General features: G+C 45.9%; 1 protein-coding gene across 1 annotated transcript; it reads right to left on the reverse strand.

Annotated features, from left to right (window-relative positions):
• Nucleotides 1-2,369: 2,369 nt before the first annotated feature.
• LOC144124259 (ornithine decarboxylase-like) lies at nucleotides 2,370-18,425 on the reverse strand. The gene is made up of 10 exons (XM_077656900.1): nucleotides 18,417-18,425; nucleotides 15,806-15,895; nucleotides 14,004-14,109; nucleotides 12,270-12,346; nucleotides 10,962-11,128; nucleotides 10,489-10,623; nucleotides 7,911-8,076; nucleotides 6,858-7,011; nucleotides 4,932-5,035; nucleotides 2,370-2,723 (listed from the first exon to the last, which is right to left on the reverse strand). The coding sequence occupies exons 1-10, from the start codon at nucleotides 18,423-18,425 to the stop codon at nucleotides 2,370-2,372; spliced, it is 1,362 nt and encodes a 453-aa protein (XP_077513026.1).
• Between the last annotated feature and the right edge of the window lie 3,777 nt (nucleotides 18,426-22,202).

Raw genomic sequence — 22,202 nt, forward strand, 5'->3', positions numbered from 1 at the left:
AAGCGCATTAAAGAAACCAGCATCTGCGCCAGGCACCCAGATAAAAAAATAAAGGAGGCACACACTTGTATAACGTCTTTAATTTCTCCGTTTAGTTTTACTGTAGAAGGAAACAAAAATGTCAGCAGATAGTACCTGTAAAAACACCTTTTCACCTCCCCCACCCTTGTACACTAAGCCACACTTGCAAATTTTAGCTTGGAATATAAACTTCATCTTAATCTGTAAAATGAATGGCTTAGATATCACGAGAAAAAAAATAAAAAGAATCTCGTGATAGTGTCATAGGAGCCCCACTCGCTTGAAACTCAGAAGAGTCTAGCCAGATGCACTTGGGCACTGCTACGAGCTAGTTAATTTGACATGACAGAAGGGAACAGCGAAGACACGGGACTGTGCAGCGCCTGTGCCATTCATCTTCATCGTCCTCTGTCCACACTGTTCCTTTCGGAGTTTCACTTGAGGGCAGTCGGCTGACAGCACTAGTTCAAAGTTACCGGCATCGAGAGGGTTTCTTTTTTTCAGCCTCTATTGGGTCGATTTACGAGGGAACAAAGGAGCTACTACTTCCGTCATGATAATAAATTGCCGCCATGGACGTAAAACGGCCTTTTAACGGCTGTGATTAAAGCAGATTTATTGACTGCTTAAGCAACGTCAGAAGGGATTTTGTAGGACCCCAAGTCAAACCCAGCCGTTTTATCTGCTTTCCTTTTCCAATTCAATCAATAAAAAAATGGCGAAATATAGACACTCAAATTTTGTTCCGATGTCTATCACTGTGAACAGTGTTTCTGCCAGGATTTGTCTAGATTCCAATAGTTTTTTTTGTTATTGAAAGCCCGTATTAAGGCGAAAGCCTTTAATGGTTCATGCTCCCGGTCGAGATCCGGTCCGTCCGTTACATCGCCAACCGGAATTCACGACAGCGGAAGTGACGTCATACCGTCCGTCCGTCCGTTACGCTCTTCAACTCCATATGAAAAAATATTTCTGCTGGATTGCATTTGAACCACCATCCTTCCGTTCCGCAGCCGAGCGTGCTAACGACTACGCTACTTCCTGCCAACGCATATGTAGTTATTGCCTGGGACGCTGGATAGTGTTAGCGGAAAGGCGTCGAATCAGACGGATGCCTCCCAAACGCCCTCCAGTATCTCCAGCATTTAAGATTCACAAACAATTGTGCGCTTAATTAACATCTTAACCACACATCAGTGACACAAGCAGCAATACCGCGCTAAAGGCTTTCGCCTCACCGCACTTTAGGTCAACAAAGTGCCCCCCTGAATTGTTTTTGTTTCTTTCGTGAGTTTCGTGTATTTGTGCCACATTACGTTTTGAACCCAGAGCTTGCACCGGGCTCGAACCCAAGCACTGTGGGACCCAAGCACTGTGTTGTATGTTTATTTTTATGAAACTAATTAGACACATTGGATTAGATTGGATAGGATTAAGGCAGACTATGAGCTGGGCCGCAAAGTGAAGTAACAAAAGACTGTAGGGGCAACATCTACTGAATTTTTCGTGGCGTGAACAGAAGGTGCACATGCACACACCAGTCGCTCTGCTTTATGCCTGGTGCACGTGGCTTTTCACTTCATTCATGTAATCACGGCCGCTTTAAGAGAAAACAAAGTGAATTCGTGCCACATTCAGTTGCGTTGGCTAGAAAAGCTAACATTACTATTTAGCATGGCGGTGCAACCGTAATCCTCGAGGGAAACTACTTCCTGCAGCTGTGGAGTTCTGTAAAAGAACGAGTAATACGCTTACCATCTAAACGGACATACGAGGTCATTACCATTCGTCGATGCAGGAGCACTGTTCATCTATAAGTATACATACAGTCAAGAACACGATTAAGAGGGACGATTATATCAGCTGTGTTTTATTCAACAAATGAATGAAGCATGATAAACTTCACTGCCAGTTCAAGATAAACTGGCCCCAAAGTTGCGGAAAGCTTTTAAGTTTTTAAGGAAGTATTTTAAGCTTTCACAATCCGCGAGAAGACTATAAAAATTTGAAACCAACCTTACTACTCGGAATTACAGTCAAGGTTCTCTAGCTAACACGAAATCCGGAATGTTTCTCAGCATACATTTCAAATAGCAAACATACGTGGTCATTACCATTCGTCGATGCAGGAGCACTATCGATGTATCAGTATGTGTACAGTTTCCAGACGAGAGCTCTTTTCAAAATCCGCCGCGTGCGGCTTTTGAGAGAACGCCTCGCACCCGTTTTAATGAAGCTGACTGGACTTCCATGACGTGGCGAATCCCCCCTCCCCTCATCTACGCTGGCCTTCAGATGAGGACCTCGCAGCAAGTATGACCGTGTACATCATGTGGAGCAATACTCTTTCAACACGCCTCAAATCGCGAATTAGACCGCGCCGTTTGCGTTCGCCATTGCTCCAGGAGGGATTTCTTGAGCACGCCTTCCGGCTGGCTGTAACCACTGCGCAGAGGAGAAGCATCCAAGACTCGACACACGAAGCCTACTTCTTCGTTCGGCACGATGTAGTGCACTGCTGGGAACGGGAGGCCGTTGAAGCCTGTCGCGCTGCTCAGCGAGTACGCGCCGATGTCGTCCATGAGGAGCCACTCCCCGATGTCCGCGTCGAAGAACGGCTTCCGGTCTTCTATTAGGTCTACTGGGTTGCAAGTGCCTCCCCATAGCGTGGTTAGCACGTCGTGCGGTCTCTCAAGCGGCTCCTGTGCACAGTGCAGAGAAGCGAAAAGAAAGTGTTTGTAAATACACAAGCGAAAACACTGCTGCAACTTATGCAGAAATGCTATTCTACAAATATTGCATGAAGAGAGCAAACATTTAAAGGCCACTCAGACATTTGATGTGGCGATTCTGATAAAGCAGTTGGATTTACGCTCAATGACTACTTTCACATTTTTAATCGAATCAATGCTTTTTCTCTGAGCCGAGGCTTCACACAAGACACAGAACTTTTCTGGGGGAGCTGAAGATGGGTTGAGGTGGGGGGATGTGACGGTAGAGGGCCCTTGTAGAGGGTAGAGGTGGACGAGGGTGGGGAGGTAAATCAAATGGGCGGCTTGGCGGCCCCATAGCCCAAGGGGTTGGGGTAGGGAGGTGGCTGGTGTTTCAGAAGGGTGGAGGCTTCACTCTCCGATGCTACACACAGCCGCCGCATTATCGCATCCTCATATTGGTGACTCTTTCTCAGTAAACCTTTATTATGCGTACCAGGGGTCGCATCCTATCAGGACCCATTATCTGTTTTCTATTTTATTTGGCGTGAAAGCAGCGTGACGGCAGCATCAGACGAAAGCAGCAAGCGGCCAATCACAGAAATCAAAAGGTGACAGGTCCCCACGCTATAGGATAGCCTTCGTCATTCGCCTCCCGCAGCGGCTCGCCATTGGCTGCGACATGTAGTCAATGGTGAGGTCCGGTCGCGAATGAGCCAAGTGTTCCTTCGCCTCCCATGGACGCTTGAAATACCCACGGTTACGTCACCAAACAGTGACCAATCCCAGAGGCCCGAATGGATCAAAAATAAAACAAATGAATAGATCCTATTAGAATACGGCCCCAGGTCTGGGTAACCACACATGTGTTTGTTACCCAACACGTGTGTCATGTAGGCTACCAATGGCAGCGGCCAGTCAAACTGCAGCAGAAAGAACGTACCAGCTCTTCCAAGAAGAGGGAAAGTGCGAGGCGTAGGAATTTGCGTGGCTGGTAGTGCGCTGAATGAATGGCGCGAACGTGTACTGTGTATGCACATATGTAGAGTGAGTGCGTTGTTAGGATATGCGCTACAAGCCTGACTGCTAGGGGTAGCGAGGGCGGTTAAGAATGTATTGGTTTTAGAGGAAACAACCTAGAGGATTAGTTTAGGCTTGTTTGGCTAAGTATAGAAGGTTATCTTCATCGTCTACTACTACTGCCTAAGCTTACCTTCTTCGTCTACTGCTACTTCGCCTCTGTCATTTTACTATAATTCCAAGCTCCTTTGGACAACAAGGATGACTTATGTCCTACCTACACCACCACGTATGCAGTATACAATATACGTGTTCAAGTATACAGTATACGTGTTCAAGTATACAGTGCATGCCTTTTAAGGCATGGGCTGCCGTTATTGTTATGCAGCTGACGTTGGAAATAAATTGTTACCCAGGTGAGACACGCTGTACGGACGCGAAAGTGGCTAAAAATCTGGCGCACACCACCGCAGAGACCATATATGCCATATCTTTGGGGCCACGCTGAAGATTAGAGGTTCAGCATTCGACCAACGCTCACTAGATGGCGGCACTGTACCCCGACGAATGACTCAGCACAAAGCGTGACAAATACAGTGCCACTCAGTATGTCTGGCAACAGCTATCAAAATGAGTTAACACTTCCATAGGATTTCCGGAGTACCTCGGAAGATAGTGTCAAGGCCTTTTAACACACAAGCGATCTCTATGGATGCAGATGTAGACATCTAATGTAACCATGCACGACACGCGCAGTGTTCCAGTCTTACTAAGTTCATTGGTTTCAGTGAATATACCCTCATCGTTTCTTAATGATGAGGCAATTAAATGTCGACAGAAAGGAGGAGCGTAACATCGCGAGAAAGTTTTCGCTATGGTTAGTAAAAAATATGCAGTTTCTTCGGAGATATTGCTTGGAGAAAACGCATATTATTCATGGGCCATTTAATCGCATAACTTAACGGTGTTCAAACCGACTTTCGAAAGTCGTTTAAAAATCATGTGCAAACCCTACAAATGCATGATCTTTAGTTCAGATTAATTACAAACCTTTTTTACCGCCTACAGCTTTACTTTTTGATGTTCTAGAACGTGCATGAGGTGTTTATTCGTCAGTCACACAGCTCTGCCTATGCTTCAGCACCCCGAATCAATTGGTTAACACGGCGCTGTGCTCACCTGCAGCGGCCATATTCTCGTGTCCAAGTGGTCGTATAGATTCTTTGATACGCAGTTGTCCTTGGTTTCATTTATGAACAAGTCTTGGTGCGGCCGAGTGACCCCTGCGGGTAGCAAAGGTGCATATATATTTGAGAATTTTTTTGGTTGCAGAGACAAGTTTAGCTGAACCACGAAAATAATTTGCGAAAATTCTCTTTTACGCACGGCAGTAATAGTTACAAAAAAAAATGAAAGAAAACGTTGCCTATCGTCATAACGTCAGCGTGCATAATGCTGAAGCTTGGCCCGTGGACTTCCATGCAAAGCACAGAAGTGTAAAGGTAAAAAGTCCTCAAAAAACTCCTCGCCGAGCCTGTCTTTTGTCGGGCGGCTATGGATTGGCAACATTCGAGGGGTAGTTCGTACTGACAACTTTTGTTGGTATATGCCCACTATGGTTGTATTAGTGAAAATCAGCTGCTTTGGCCCTGCCGGTAAGCGAACGATAAGTTACAGATGGTTGAAAAGCCGGCTGTGCTTAAGCCGATTACAGAAGAGTAACCCTATCCACGCATGAAGATAAACTTGTTAATGCCTTAACGATGTAGTGACACTGCCTCATAGACTTTCCAGCTAGCTAAAGTCACCCACATCTTAGTTATTATCCATCTCAGTGGTAGTTGCCTGCAAGTACAACTTTCATGTGAAGCGAAATACATCCACAAAAAAAGGCAGGAAGTGGCCACCTGCACAGGAATGTACATTACCAAAGGTTAATAACCGTAGCCGACCTAAAGCAGCGATTTTTCATTAGCTAGTGCAAAATCCGGAAATAAGCTCACAAGACCAAAACGAGGCCATGGCACAGCCCGTCATGAATTGTTTCGTAACGAGCTGGTAACGTAATTTTTATACCCTGTATTGCGAGGTAGCTATGCTTGCAAAAGCCTGCATACACTGCCGAAAGGCAGACTCTGTGCCGTGCGCTGAAGCGTCTAGATCTAAGCCCGCTGACAGAGATGAAGTTTTTCGGACACTGGCCGCGACGATCGTCAACTGTGAAAGCCTCCCAGGCGCTTCTCTATTCTTGATAGCGTCGGGCTTGCTCGTTAGGCTGTGACTTTACCGCAGGCTTACTGTCTTTGCATACTGACTTCATTCTACTGTCACTCCCTTTCCTCTCTCACCTTTATATCCCCTCATTCCTTTCCCTGGTGCAGGGTAGCAGACCGGTTTCTTCTTCCGGTTGACCTTCCTGCCTTTCCTTCCCTTGTTCCTCCTCCTCCTCCTTACAGAGGAGGCGCAGGAAGGCATCCGTACGCTTGACTATACCCTGCCCGCAATACAGGGAATCATATGCCTTTGAAGTGGATAAACAATCCGAAGTGATTAACTGTCCCAGTCGACGAATCGAATTCTCATAAACCAAGTTGGGGTCTATCTATCCAGAACGACGACAGTATTATTAACGCATTTGTAGATGCTTTACATTTCATTCAATGCTGCACGCTGGTCGGGTTTGAACAGTTGCAATGAAATAATTTACGCAGGGATAGGCTAGAGACTTTCGCTCTGTTTCCCTCAGAAAGAAGGCTTCTAGCGAGGTTCCGAATGACGCTGAGATCGAATTAAAGTTGCCACAGGTAGAAGTTAACAATGGGAATAAGAAAAAGAACAAGAAATAAAGTGCCCTAAATGGAAAATAAAAAAACTGTCCAAAAATACTTTAACTAACGCCATTCTCTTCTGAAATGAATCGTCGCCCCGAAATGGCCTTACGTGGTGACGTTGTGAAAGGTCCTTGTGAACCATATTCACCGGGTTTTTCTGTATGTGCTTTCCCTCCATCTTTTTCTTTTCTTTTTCTCCCATATAACTGGCCTCTTTCGCCAACGATCTCTTCAGGTAATGCTTCTCCTCGCGTTTAAAAAGCGGTCTACGCACCGTCTACCAGAACATCGCGGCGTCTCTTGCCGATGACCTGGGTGACTAGTGCATAGGCGGATGTGACGAAAAATTGCCCTGGTTCGGCAATGAGCTGCACCCCACTCGATTCCGGGAAGTGGACGTCAGTCCCCAGGCGGATAGACTCGCACACCTGCGTCGTAAACACACAGACCACTGCCAGATCATTCTTGCATCTTCTTGCCATTGCTTTTTCTTTTTCAGCGACACAACTTGGAATGACATTGGAGGTGGATCTTGTTAGTCACTAAACCTTCTGACTGCGATCGCCTGCGCAAAAAATGCTTTGACGATCCCAAGTACGGATCGGCATAGGCGTTCCAACATGTAATTTTTTTACAGTAACATTTATTAACAAGTTGGTGGGTAACACGATCTGCTGGGCTGGATGGTTGCGATCCATATGTATCAGCAGTGCGAACTCAATAAAAAAAAAGATGCAGACAGGACGGAGCGCTTCAGGGCTGTGTCCTATCTTCACTGGCAGCGCTCCGTCCTATCTTCACTGGTCCTATCTTCACTGTTTTCCTGATTGTGTTCGCACTGCTGATACATAAGTTGGTGGGCACAGCAAGCGGCAGCTCCCTTTGTTGTGTATACAGTTTTTATAATGCAGAATAGGGCGTCATTTTAAGGCCGTCTCAAATTTTAGTTCACTGCAACACCCTAATGAGGGCATTATTGGGCATGGAAGTCCATTGCGTCACACCGGATACAAAACTGCCCGGTAAAGCAGAACGCAGAGTGAAGGCATGACATCAAGTAACGAGATTATTAAATATTCAAAAATGAAGTCCCATCACTATATACGTACCGATTTTTAAACCTTTCTTTGTTTCGCTTTACTTTGGAGACCACCGAAGTGATTGAAAATTTGCATTGAGAAAAAATAATCTGGCATAGGTCTGAACACACAATACCAAGACAGGTTTTTTTTTCCTTTTGCTTCATTTTGCACCTAAACTATCTATGGTCGGCTTCGAGATCAAGAAAGTTTGGTGTACAACGACTCAAAGTCGGTGAAATCCGCACCTCGAGGAATTTTTCCCGCTTTCTTAGCCCACCGGGAAGACCACCGCCGATGTCCAGCACGCTCATGTCAATTCCCATGTTGGCTGCCGCTTCGAAGACCTCCTTCGCCCTTTCGATGGTACGAGTGAAGATTGAGGTGCTCTGGTAAGCGCAGCCTACGTGGAAGCTGCACAGAAGTGACGCGGAATCCCCGAGGTGTGTGTGAACAAGAGCAGGAGAACAGCGACATGATCAGGCATCATTTGTGACGATCAGATCCACTCTAAGAAACGGGCGACCACTTTGACGCGAAGGAGAACGGACAACAGAGCCTGAATTTGTTTCTGAAAATATTTCTCGAATATTTTTCCCTCCAATGAGAAGCGGCGAGGTTTTATTCAGAACTCCTCAGCATTCACAAGTAAAACCACCGATTCAACCCACGAGCCCAAATGTTGCTATCGCTGCTATTTGACTTGCACAGTCTGTTGCACTGAAAGGTGACTTTGTTTCGTTTAGAAATGCAAAAGGCTGTTCACTCGGCTCCTTTCGAAAGCATTTCGGTGATATTCTGCTGTTTGGAGCAGCTCCCATGAGCTAAGTTTTTCTATCAATTATGCTAGCAGTCATTGTTTTAAAGGGGGTCAAAGAGCATGTCTTGTGCGACCCGGTTCACGCAAAAGCGTTGAACCTTCAAAGGGGGACGCGGCAAATGAAATGCCAAATTTGATCGAAATTTTTATTCTACATTTATCTTAACGCTAAAGCATTTTATGGCTCATCAGCAACGAAACCCGGCGTCTGCGTTGAACAACAGCAATGGTACAAAAATTTCGAGAATATATGTCACTATGGTATCAAAGAAAAATAAAATGCCCACCTAAGGTGCAGGGTATTAAACCCAGGACATTCATATCGTGAGGCGAGCATGCAAAACCACGTTGCTTCTTCGCGAACAAAAGTGAACTTAGTATATGCGTTGTCTTACGAGTGTATGCTAATGAGTAGGTGTGTCATTAGAAAGGAAGAGAAAAATTTCTAAAGCAAATAGATATGAAATAAAAGTAAATATTTTTTTTTAATGTTTCCGCATTCAGAACACGTAAGTAGTCTTAAGTCCGTGTTCCCGTATTTTTTTTTTTCCGCAAACCCCGGATCTTCATCTGTCTCGTGGCGAAAACTTGTAGCGAAATATGCAGTACAAATTTGGGAAGCGGCTTTTCTTTTTAATGTGTTGTCGAAAGTAGCGAGCGAATGGAACTTCTGATGGTTCCGGTGCATCGCGAATTCCTAGGGCTTCCGACTACAGAGCACCATCATCTTAGTATCTCCACAAAGAGGAGAGATCAGAAGATCAGAGCTTCCACTGGTTGCAATGCTACATTTTTCTGACGAAAAGCAAAGGAATATGAAGCAATAATCGAGGCAAATGAGGAAATAAACTTTGAGGTTGATTTTCTCAACTTGAACTTCTCCTTCGATTTCTTTCAATCATTTTATAACACATAACAGTAGAATGATTCTGCTTATATGCCCATGAATTCCGATGCATTTTATTTTGTAGTAGTAAGGTCATATCCTATGTATAAAAGCGAATCCAAGCGTTCAAAATTAGTAAAAACAGAAAAGTCTACTCGCAACTTTCGCTTCCAAGTGAGCAGAGCCATACTAAGCGATATGAAGTAGTTATCCAATTGCAGCAAAAAAGATCGTCGCCTTAATCAGCCTCTGAATGGAGCCAGTGCCGATAGAGCTCAGAAAGCAATAAGTGCCCAGGTGCTCGATCCGGAGAGCGAATATGCCCAAGCGAACGTTACGATGGCACAAAAGCAGGCACCATCTACAGGCTCTTTATCGCATTTTATCAATCTTAGCCTCAAATATTTTCCGTAGCAAAAGATACTGCTGGCGAATATTAATTTGCCCTTAACTTTGTGCTCCACGTTTTTATAATCGTTCTTAAGACTGACATTGCCTAAATTCACGACTTCTCCCAAGTGAAGTTTATAATCCCGCTGAAGACCTGGGTTTCTGTAGTAATAAAAAAACAGTATATGCCATCTCCAGCATTCTATAACCTTCAGTAACCAAGACAGAAAACTCAACTCTGGACTGCAACAGGTGCGGCTTTAAACGTTTTGAGGCGCAGGAATTAAAGCACCGTCAATAATTCGCACAACACTCAATTTCATCTTGTGTCAGGTATGTAATCTTGCCTAAGTATCATCTAGGCGAGTGTCAGGAAGTTTTTCCCGATGCCAGCACCTAAGTTTACGTATGCGTTGCAAAACAACCTCTCACGCACCTGGTCGATTAAAATCTTGTAGCAGCTGTTTGAAGTCAATAACAGCGGTGCGACAAACGTACCATGTTCCCCGTTGCTGATAAATCAATCACCGTTTATACGTAAAACAGATCTTGTCGGAATGGAGCCGTTGGGAAACCGTAGGCATAGTGCATCATAAACAGTGCAGCATGCGACGCGCGTTATGTTCACGGCAAGACGTGCGTCGCTCTGAAGGGCGCTTCTGCTGTCTTTTACTCTTCATGGAAAAACACAGGGAGCAATGAACGATGGGCACAGGTATAAAGCACTTACGACACGCCGACCACATGGCAGCCAGTGTAACGAGCTTGTTGAAGAAGCCGCTTTGCTTCACTAAGCGAGCAACCAAACTTGTTGTTGAAAGAATGCAGTGACCCTCTTTCATCGCCCTGAATTCGAAGCAGCAGTCTGAAATAAATAACAAACGACACCTCTGCAAAACATTTGAAGGATGCCAACAGTCAGCGAAAGCAAGGAAATCATGAGGGAATGCATTTTTTAACTTTTTTTTTCTCTCAATCATCAAGGAAACATTTGTAGTGTAATCATTCTCTTTAATTGAACAAAAACAACCATGTGCCTCCATATGCCACGTAACGGATTCTATGTGTAAAGCTTAGACTTCGTGTACTCTGTTTATTACCTGCCACATCAACATTAAGCTCACGCTGTCTAAGATCATGAATACAGCAGGAAAGCGAGGAGGGAACTAAGCCTTTACTTGTGATAGTATTTATTCACTGCACCTTGCACTTTTGTCCGTGGTCTTGGCGAGCTCTTCTGCCGAATCGAACGTCATGAGAGTGACGCCATGCCGTTGAGCGAAGTGGATGTCCGACGGACTCTTGATGGTATTTGCATACACGATACGGTCTGGGGTCACGCCCATGTTAAACACAGTCCTCAGTTCACCCTGAAATATGATTGCAGTAAAACGAAGCACCTCCATTTCATATGTAGGAGGCTTGGCAGCGCGGAGAAAGGAAAGAACTGGCAAAGACTGAAAGCACAGGACCGGTTCTGTGCATCAGGTCCAATTGCACCTAATTAAAGTTCTGCACCAACTCCCACCAATAAACACAGCCCCCTTCCTAACTCCCCCCGGTAGAATCTTGGCGTGGGGCTGCGTTTTGATATGGTATGGTATGGTATGGTATGGTATGGTATGGTATGGTATGGTATGGTATGGTATGGTATGGTATGAGAATTAACGTCTCAAATCATGACATGAGCAATGAGAGGCACTGTAGTAGAAGGCTCCGGATTTTTTCGACCGTATGGGTTCTATAACTTGCATTGACATCGCAGAGCACACAGATGTTTTTTTACTTTCCGTCTCGACAGAACTATGGCCGCCGCGGCCATGATTCTATTCTGAGTCCTTGCACCAAGGAGCCGAACGCTAGAGCCACTAATCGAATACGGCGGGTGCTGGGCTGCGTTTTATTTACATCGCTAAATGTGCACCCTCCTCGACTCGAGCAATTTACATGTGATCGACACTTTTGTGAAGAAAAACACAGCCGGAAGGCCAGTTTTAATTACACGGTGCACAACGTGACGTCGTTTTAACTGCACGGCTCTATTCAAAACATCGTGAATCAAACCGAACTACAATGATGGCTGTATGATGTTGCGCCGTGCGGATACAAATATTAACGAATTGATGCGATCTTGGAGTGTTTTTCTCCAGTCTCAGTGGCATCTGAAATGTGTTTATGCTCCTAATTTAATTTGAGCTACGAGAAGTTCTCATCCTGTGACGTATGACGCAGTCTTCTTTAATGCTATGGTTTCAGGTAATTTTCAACGACAGCGCTGTTGACATCGAGTCAGTCAAGCCTGTATTAAGTAGTGCTCGTGTCACTTATTTCTTCCGGTCTTCGCGCCTGTTCGACATCCCATTGCCGAGACATTAACGCGTCAAAGGTGCTTACAGTTGTGAGTTGTTTTTAAGAATTAAAGAGAAATTTCCTCGCAGAGAAATCACCCGTTCTTTCGACTAGTAGTTGAGAAATATACAGATTTTAAATATGAAATAGGTTGCGCTGTACCTTGTTAGAGCAGTCAAAGTTGACGCCAAGCTTGCTGAGCACGTTGAGCACGACGGGGTCTCGACAAGCTTTGATGGCTGAAAATAAATTTGTATAGAAAAAACTCATAACTCAGATCATTGTTCAAATTGGCTAAATGTAATCTAAGGTATAAAACAGGCGATATTCCGAGCTATCATGAAACGAAGGTCATGTTCAAGCAAATTAAAACAACATAAAAACGCAAAAGGTTACCTATTTTGTTTAATTTTTGCAGCGTGTTTGTTTCTTTTTTCCTCTACATGCAGTTTCGTGTTACAGTGCGCCGCAACCCAGATTTGAAGTTATATACTCAGCTGGGATAACGTGAAAACAGGCCCATTTAAAAAAATTGTTTCTTTACGTTCAGCTACAGTCACCCCCTCAACCATTTATCCGGCACTCTGTATGACTTGTTTCTGTTTGCTGCCAATTTCTTTCGTGATACTACTATAAATAAAATGTCAAACTTAAGGCATTCTGACGACACGCCTTTTTTTTTTCGTTATAAACAGGGCGTCTCAAAATATTAAGATCCATCGAAGATTGTGAGCTTGTAGTTAAGTGAAGAATGCGTGGACATGGTATTTTATGCGTCACGAGTCTAGACTCAAGCCTTTACATTAGCTCGCCTTGGTAAAACGATGAAAAACAGACGCTCGAAATGGATTGGCTATTGTGTGACGTTTACGCCGCATAAGCAACGTTATCATACGCTAATAGCATTGCAGACGCGGTGACTCTACTTCGTGGCTCTACCTGTGGGCAACGTTTTCGCTGGAAAGTGTTTTTTTTTATAAACTAAAAAACAATGTGGCACGTGCGGAGTAAGAGAGCGCTCCACACACATACACTAGAAGCGATTTCAATTCTGTCATGTTTACAGCTGAGAGTATATTGCAGTTGCTTTTCTTGAGCAAAGAATAACCACGAAAAAGTTTGTGTACAGTGTAGCCCTGGCGCCACAGAAGACTGGTTAGTCCGGGACTTCTAACGTTTTGTTTCAAATAAACAGCTACCGATGGTAATTAGTATAACAACCGCAGTTAAAATAGTATCTGATGAAAAATCTGCGTCCTTTATTTAGAGTTCGCAGGTAAAGGCAGCGTTAGACATTCCTCTTCGCTGTAGAAAACAGGACAGTTTAAAGTTAGAACCAGTGCGTACTCAAAACTCAACAATTTTTTTTTTAAGAACGCGAGTTTGTTTTGCCATGTGGAAAGTTGTGCGGCAGCATTTTTTATGTACAGGGAAAACATAACCCGTGTTATGCAACCGCAGCTAGAAACAACTGTGCTAGCCTTTACGAACCACATGATAAGAAGCAGCTGCGAAGAACACAAACTAAATGAAGCACAATGATCTCGCCTTGTGCCCTAGTTCAGAAATGATAGCGCAGCTGTTAATCTCTATTAAGGAACTTTTTTTTAATACATGCTTGTCTTGGATCACCTTGCAGCACTGAAGCTCAGGACGCTGAGCCGGCTCCGTTTTTATGCTTGAGGATGGCACTAGTCCCTGTTTTATGTTCCTCCAAAAAAGGCTCTAACAAATTATGTGGTTTGATATCGTTCGCGGACCTCAGGAAGTTGGATTAATTCAGCAGGAAGCACAGGAAGCGTATGAATGCATAGGAAGAGCTAAGATGGGGGCTTAATAAGTAAATAAGAAACACAGAAAGCGCATTAGTCAATTGGAACTAATAGGAAGGCTTACCGTAGAAAGGTGCAATCCTTGGCAGGTATTCTCTCCACAGGGCAACTTTCTTGGCAATATCCCTCAGATCACAGACAAAGAAGGCCTCGTCCTCTTTAAATTCCAGCTTTAGTAGCGTGCCTTGCTGACATGCAGAGGATAGTATTGATTAATCCAGAGAACAGTGTATAGATTGCCTTGACATGGCAATACTTCTCCGTTTTTCATTAATGTATAATATTTTTTGCCGTGTTATCCCCACCCCTCATGTAATGTCCCGAAAGGGACCTTTGAGGAAAAAATAAATAAATAAATAAAACAAAACGAACAGAACTCGAGAGACTGATAACGGGGGAAATGATGCACTCCTGCAGCGATGATGATGTGCAATGGGATAAAGAGCAAGTGAGCCAGGAACTCACAACCTTTGTCCGTAAAGTTCCGAGAGTGAGTTCATTTTAAAATATGCGTTTAACATTGAAATCATTTGTGCAGCACCCTTTCCAAATAGTCTCCCTTGCAGTCTATACACAGCTTCCAACGCTTCTTGAGGTCTTTGAAACAGTTGGAAAACGCTTCTTTTGGCAGGGCTGTCAGCTGCTTTGTCGTGGCGCCTTGAATGGCCTCCACGCTCCCCATCCAGCTACCTTTTAGGGCTCTCTTCACACGAGGAAAAAAGAAAAAATCGCAAGGGTAGAGGTCAGGCGAGTATGGCGGATGGGGAAGTACAGAAATGCTGTGCTTGGCGAGAAATTTTGTCACGCTGAGAGGAGTGTGTGGACGCGTTATCGTGGAGAAGCCTCCATTCTCCATTAGCATAAATAGCTCAGGTTAGCCCGAAATGATGGCCCTACACATACGCACCAACATTTGTTTGGGGAATCATTTCTAGAGAAGAAAATAAATCGGTCTCGAAACTTTACTGACAATGCTTGTAGTTAGGCAGCCGAGCTTGCTTCGTTGTCTAACTACTTCTACATTTGATGCGACAAGGCTTAAGGTGTAACTCGCGTTTCACGTTTTAATTTCCAGCTGTTTACGTCAGATTAGAATTGATTTGTTAGGCTTCACAGTTAACATCACCAGAGAGACAGTTGAGAAGTATGCCAAGGCTCTTCATGCGGCTAGTTGGTTGCTATAATTTGGCATAGTGGTTAGCGCACAAGGTAGACGCACGCAAAAAAAATTCAGACAGGACAAACGCTGGCATTTGTTCCTTTTGTGTATGTCTACCTTGTGCGCTAGCCACTATGTTGAGAAGTGTGGTGAGATGTCTGCGGCTGTCTGATCAAATACAGTGACAACAGTGAGAGTATACATATGACAAGGGCAGCTGATAACGACAGGGTCCACCAGGCGCTACATAAACAAAAATAAAACATAGCTGTCACTGTATTACAGTTATTGATAATAACGATATGCGTTAAATGCCGTCTACGACACTAACTAGCAATATCCTGGCACGCATACATGGTTATACGTTGTTTTCATTATTCATCAGAAGGCCTACCTCTTTGAACCTATTAAAACGAACAAGAATAATGCCTGCCATTGACAGGCACTGTAACTTTATTACCGTATGCTACTGCAAATAAGGTACAAGCGCAAAAAAATTACAAGTGCGATACACTGCTAGCTACACAACTTTTGCTGCTTTTGTTTGAAGTGCGCACTTGAATTTAAAAGCATTTATAATATTTAAAATATTTTAAAAGAATTTAAAATATCTGTATTGACGTTATTGCATGCTGCCTTTTTCAGTTACCAGTAACCAGCCTCAGGCCTGCGGCACTGGAATTTAGTGCTGTATGAGGTATGCTTACCCGCTTGGAAAGGATGTCTCGTGCTACGTCATGCATTCTGCCTTGAGTGTAGACAAATGCTCCGTCATCGGTCTCGTAAGGGATCAGTGGCTACAGCAACGGGAAATGAACAGATGAAAAGCAAATAAGTCTTCTACCTGCGGAAACCGCTATTTGGTTGGTTTTATCTCAAAAAGCTGTTTCCGTAGTGGTATTTATTTCAGCAGACACATATAAGCCCAAGCGTAGTTGGTCGATGCTTAGGACTGAACCACGGTACATATACAACAAAACAGTGCGTGTGGAGGCGCCACTTGATATTCAACACAGTGTATTGTTTAGCCCCATGTACAGTATGCTGAATCTTCTATAGCACGCGGTTTACAAATTTAGAGGAAAGTGGCATAGTAAATTTTAATCACTCATACAAGGTTGCTGGCATTCTGAAAGGATACAGCTTGTCGAAAATTCTGTGCACCACACGGGTTCCACACTCTGAGCTGGTGGCAGAGTTTCTTACTTTTCTGGACCACTCTACCAGCAAACTACACAAAATATTGCGCACATGACGTGTGTATATAAGCTCACATATGTATGGCAGAATGTAATGCAGGGTCAAAAATATAGCCAGCTCATACGAGCTCGTATATGACCTCTGTCAGTCATTGAGTTACTGTGCGCTGTGTAAAGCTATACAACGCAATGTCAGCTTCTCGCGTCTGAGAATTTGACTAAAGACAAATTTTCAAACCTTCCGCAAATTTATCAGCCTTCAAGTGTGCAGCAACCTTCAATACCTGCCAATAGTGAAGCAACAAACCCGCACAAGAAGCCGTTCTGTTGGTATAATGGCAGAAAACACATCATGCATGCATAGCGCTGGCTTCATTCATTACTTCAAGTCGAGGGCACAACCCTTTTTTTATCCTTACATTTTTTTCTGAGCGGTCTTCAGTTGGTAACGCACTCCGCATCTATATCAAACATTCGGCATAAAGCTGCCCCCACCCAAAATAAAAGAAACAAACAAATGTGCCATCTGATAAATCATGACTGTGTAAAGTGAAGGGGTCATAAAGAGGCAGTCTCTCAAGACAAGGAAGAAGAGCAGATAGCCGGGCTTATCCTCATTCATGTTACGAGTCTAAGCGGGAAGCTTACTTATACCCTGGTGGCACCAAACATTAGAATAATGTCAAGACGAGAGAGAGAAAAATTTATAATCAGGAAGATGGTGATACTCTTGGGTCACTTCAGCCTCTCCAGGTGGCCGGCAGTTTAAGTCTGTCGGCGACCTTCTGCGCTCTTGCCGTGGCCCGGGACTGAACGTCCTGGTCCGGGCTGGCGAGAACAGCTTCCCATTTTTGAAGCGTGGGAGATGTCACTAGACCTGCCGGAGGCGGATCCTCCGTGCAGTCCCAGATTATGTGGTCTAAGGTGGCAGGCTCGCCGCACAGCTGACAATACGGGAAAAGTTTGAATGAAAAAGTGTTGAATGGACGTTATACTAGTGTTCTGCATGCAACATCTAAAGTTATTTGCGGTTTATTAATTTTTGACACTAGCATAATGTTCCGATGTGTAACATGCGACGTTACTGAAATTTGCACCGCGGTTTTTTGACATTCTATCAAATCGGAATAACCGTGGACGTATTCCATGTCAACGCCATGTCCGTGGACCTCGATGTCGAGTGCCTGGAAGGCAGGTCCACCTTGCCCCCCGGAGTCAAGCGCCAGTTGTCGTCCTTCTTAAAAAAAAAAAAGTGCTCGTGATGAACGTCGCACCGAACAAGGCCGCATACCTTCTTGTATCTACAAGCCTTCGGAAAAAAATTCAGGTTTCACGCAACAAACCACCAGCAGTACATCTAGGGTTCACACGCACGCTCCGCCGAATCCAAGGCAGGTATTACAGGCCGCGGGTAACCGCGCTCTTACGATTACCCTAACCACAACGCCAAGGGTAATTGCGTTTTCTAAATTCTAAAAACTGATATGGTTATTACTAACGACCGGCTACAAATCTCTGATTGCAACCAGTTGCCTAGTTGTGGTAGTTATCAGAAATTAGTTACCCAGCTTACTACGTAAGACAATTCACCTGTTTTGTGGTGTACGCCAACACTGGTAATACTACTGTAACGGGGGCTTAGGTAAGCGCTTAAGCGGCGGCGAAACAACACTGGTAATACAACTGTAACGGGGGCTTAGGTCAGCGCTCAGGCGGCGGCGAAACAACGGCGGCGGCAGAGTCTCTGGTCTGTCCAGGTCAGCAGGCTCTCGCTCTGAGCGATGGCAGTTGTTGTTGTTGTTGTTGCCTTCAACGCCCTTCTTCTTCTTCACAATGGCCCCGGTGAGATGATCATCCATCCTGGCGACTCATGGTGCCGACAACACAACAGGGTCGTAGTACGGCTTCAGTCGTTGGACATGCACAGTCTCGCGACCACGTCGGCGGAGATCGGAAGAAGTTGTGAGAGACTCAGTAATGTAGTTGACGGAGGATGTGCGCTCCAGGACGCGGTAGTGGCCATGGTATTTCGAAAGTAGTTTCTTTGAGAGGCCGGCAGCAGTGGAAGGGATCCACAGCCAGACGAGTGAACCGGGCGGGAAATCCAGATCAAGCTGACCTTCGTCATGGTGGTGTTTTTGGCGCCCCAGAGTGTCTGCCTTGAGCGACCGTGCAATATGGCGGCAGTCTTCTACGTGCTGAGGAGCTTCAGAAACAGTTGTAGACTCAGATGAGGCAGGGCGGTATGGGAGAACTGTGTCGATGGGAGCTGATGGATGCCGGCCGAGCAGAAAAAAATGGGGAGAAACCGGTTGTGGACTGAGTAGGAGTGTTGTAGGCGTACGTAGTATAAAGTATAACGAGGTCCCAGCTCGTGTGGTCGGCAGCAACGTGCATAGCCAGCATGTCGCCCAGAGTGCGATTAAATCATTCAGTTAGACCATTTGTTTGCGGATGGTAGGCTGTACCGGTCCGATGAATTATATTGCACTCGGCGAGTAGAGCTTTGACGACGTCATACAAGAAGACACGTCCTCTGTCACTGAGTTCACGAGGAGCACCGTGGCGAAGAATAAAGCGCTGCAAAATGAAGGACGCCACTCCACGGGCTGTAGCAGCCGGGAGCGCGGCGGTTTCTGCATACCGGGTCAGGTGATCAATGGCAACAATGACCTACCGGTTGCCAGCAGCAGTGTACGGCAGAGGGCCGTATAAATCTATACCAACACGGTCGAAGGGGCGAGGCGGACAACGTAGTGGCTGCAACTCTCCAGCAGAGTGATGAGGCAGTTGGTTACGGCGTTGGCAGGACGGGCAGAAGCGGACCTACTTCAAGATGCAGTTATACATGCCGCGCCAGTAGTACCAGAGACGGATGAGAGTGTACGTCTTGAAGAATCCCGCGTGGCCGCATTGCGGGTTCGTCGCGCAGCTCGTCGTAGCTCTGGCAGAGACTGACGATTTCGACAACGGCGCAGAGATCTCGCGACAGCAACATCTGAAAGGCGTCATCCTCGATTCCTTTCAGATTATGCTTGATCTTGTCAGCCTCGGACATCTGGGCGTTGACGCGCGAGCACAGGTTTACCACATCTTCAATGTAGCTTGTGAACGTCTCACCCGACTCCTGAGAGCGCTCGCGCAAGCGGTGTTCGGCGCGCAGCTTGCGCACAGCAGGACGTCTGAACACTTCGGCGAGGTTCGCCTTGAAAGCAGTCCACGTGGAGAAGTCTGCTTTCGTGGTTTCGAAACCACAGGTTGGCAATGCCGGTCAAATAAAAGATGACGTTGTTTAACTTGGTAGTACCGTCCCACTTGTTATAGGTGCTCACCCGCTCGTATGATGTGAGTCAGTCTTCAGCGTCATGATCGTCAGTACCGCTGAAGAGGGCGGGGTCCCGCTGACGGAGGGAGCCGGAACAGAGGACGAGGGAGCCCACCTGCACAGCTTGGTGGTTGGAGTTTTCGGGCATAGCGGGCATAGCGGGGGTCGGTAGCGTGCGGCTACTGCCAGGGTCTGCCAGCGCGGTACAGGGATGGAAAACCGAACCTCCACCAAATGTAACGGGGGCTTAGGTCAGCGCTCAGGCGGCGCCGAAACAACGGCGGCGGCAGAGTCTCTGGTCAGGTCAGCAGGCTCTCGCTCTCAGCGATGGCAGTGCGGCTAAAGCTCTTCTTCTTCTTCACACTACGCTGAAAAAGGCATATGTTTACCTCAAAAAACCTATTCTTGAGAATTGCTTACTGTCCTCTCTGAAACGCCTGGTTGTTATTCCCACGGATATTTCCAATCTTCAATAAATACAACGCCCCACATTGCTGTTCTGTTCAGTGGAGGTTGGAATTACCTACGGCGCTAGAGTTCTGTTGTTGCTGAGATTGGGGTGACGGCTTCTATTTTGATGATGATGATGGATTTTTATGGCGCAAGGGCATCTATGGTCAAAGAGCGCCATGACACAAGGTATTTTACGTTTGCTCAAGGTGGGGTCAAAAACCCCCTTCCCAAGCATTACACCCTGATTAAGCCGAGCACCATGCCAGGAGAAAGCTTGCACCCATTGTATCACCGGTGGGTACCCGGCGGCGCTGGGGATCGAACCCCGCACCTCCCGCATGCGAGGCGGATGCTCAGCCACTTGGCCACCGCTGCGGTACACCTTAGGCTTCTATTTTCAGCCGCGTCGAATACATATATACATATATGGTTGCAATGCAAACACACACACTCACTGTGCGATATCATTGCACGTTAGAAAACCACTGGTGGCCGAAATTCGGAGCCCTCCACTATGAAGTCTTCATAACCTAGGCCCACTTTAGACACAATATATATATATATATATATATATATATATATATATATATATATATATATATATATATATATATATATATATATATATATATATATATATATATATATGGCCTCTGCAAGCCAGCACTGGCGCCCAGTATCGGTCATCGCCGCCGCTTAAGGGTGTGTCGCGACAGCGTTAATTGGTTATTGCCCACATATACGGAATTGGTAATTTTCTACTTTACATTCATAGATCCCTGGGAGTCCTCATACCCTTCCTGGCGCAGTGGTGCAGCGATTAAGCGATGCGCCACTGCCCTGCGTTGGCATGTAGGTGCTGCCATCGGTGGAGCCCTTGCGACCCAGGTGGCTCTTCACGATTAACCTCTCGCGGCTGATCATTAAATTAACTTCCACCTGTCACAATGTTTAGTTTGCTCACAATCCGGTGGGTAGGTTGTGATGACGCCCCAAGGTCACGTGACCTAGGTGGCCCACCTAGGTTGCCGGAGCGGCCGGTTGCGAGGCCAGAAGCGGTCGCCAACGACGAGGCAAGAGAATTTTTTCCGACATGAGGATACTAACGTTCTCGCGTTAACAAAGTAATGGCGCTGGTATGCGTGTGAATGCGGAATATGTGCGCTAGCCATGTAGACACAGTCAGGTTTCAATCCCATTTATTGATCTTCGATATCGCTCATCTAGGCTGCTCCGGCCTTCCTTTCAAAACTGCCCCCTTCGACGCATCCGGATTTCGCGAAAGCCAGCGTGCTGGGACCGACGATAACACTGATATAGCTATATTCTGGAGAGTTCGCGAACGTTTTCTTTTGACGCCCCCCCCCAGTATATGGATGTCTGCTGGCCGCGTGTACTGTTGCAGGGCGCTTGGAGTCGGACCACGTGGCTCTCTGCTGAGTCGCTGGCAATTAGGAGGGTCGTGGCTTTAGTGGACGCTGTTTCACCAAGAGTGGCGATGCTGTCTTATGTATTTCCTTCCCGCTTCGTCACCTTTTTTTGCGTTTTCTTTTCCTCTCGAAGCCTACCTGTGTATGCATGTCTTCCTTTAGAGCTGCTTTCTTTACAGCACGGTCCCGGCGGCGGAGGAAGCCTGCGGGCCACCGTCTTTCGTGTTCTCCGCGGACACTCCCTGACTACAGAAACTACTGCGACTTTATCGAAAACCTTCGCCATGAGGGCTAGGGCTCTAAATAAATAAATATAATTGGTTTTTTGGTGAAAGGAAACAGCGCAGTATCTGTCTCACATACCTCGGTGGACACCCGAATCGCGCCGTGTAAGGGAAGGGATAAAGGAGGGAGTGAAAGAAGAAAGGAAGAAAGAGGTGCCGTAGTGGAGGGCTCCGGAATAATTTCGACCACCTGGGGATCTTTAACGTGCACTGACATAGAGCTCTAAAAAGAGCAAAACTTGTTTGTCGGTAACAGGGGTGGCAGTATTTGGAGCGGGCTACGGTCGTCTGCGCTGCAGGGCGTTGTTGCGCCACTGTGCTTGAGCGTTCGGTACAGAATAAGTCGCGGCGCATAGCACGCAGACTAGTACACAGAGCTGACAGGGATGACACAGCTGACAGAGAATTATCGG

This window comes from Amblyomma americanum, chromosome 3 (assembly GCF_052857255.1).
Source record: "Amblyomma americanum isolate KBUSLIRL-KWMA chromosome 3, ASM5285725v1, whole genome shotgun sequence".
In the NCBI taxonomy this organism is placed as follows: Eukaryota; Metazoa; Arthropoda; class Arachnida; order Ixodida; family Ixodidae; genus Amblyomma; species Amblyomma americanum.

Coding starts and splice junctions, on each gene's coding strand:
- LOC144124259 (XM_077656900.1), bottom strand. Junction 10,624..10,961: donor ACCACGGACAAAAGTGCAAG/GTGCAGTGAATA, acceptor TATTTATTTCAG/ACTGCTGCTTCGAATTCAGG. Junction 7,012..7,910: donor AGCGGGAAAAATTCCTCGAG/GTGCGGATTTCA, acceptor TTTACGACGCAG/GTGTGCGAGTCTATCCGCCT.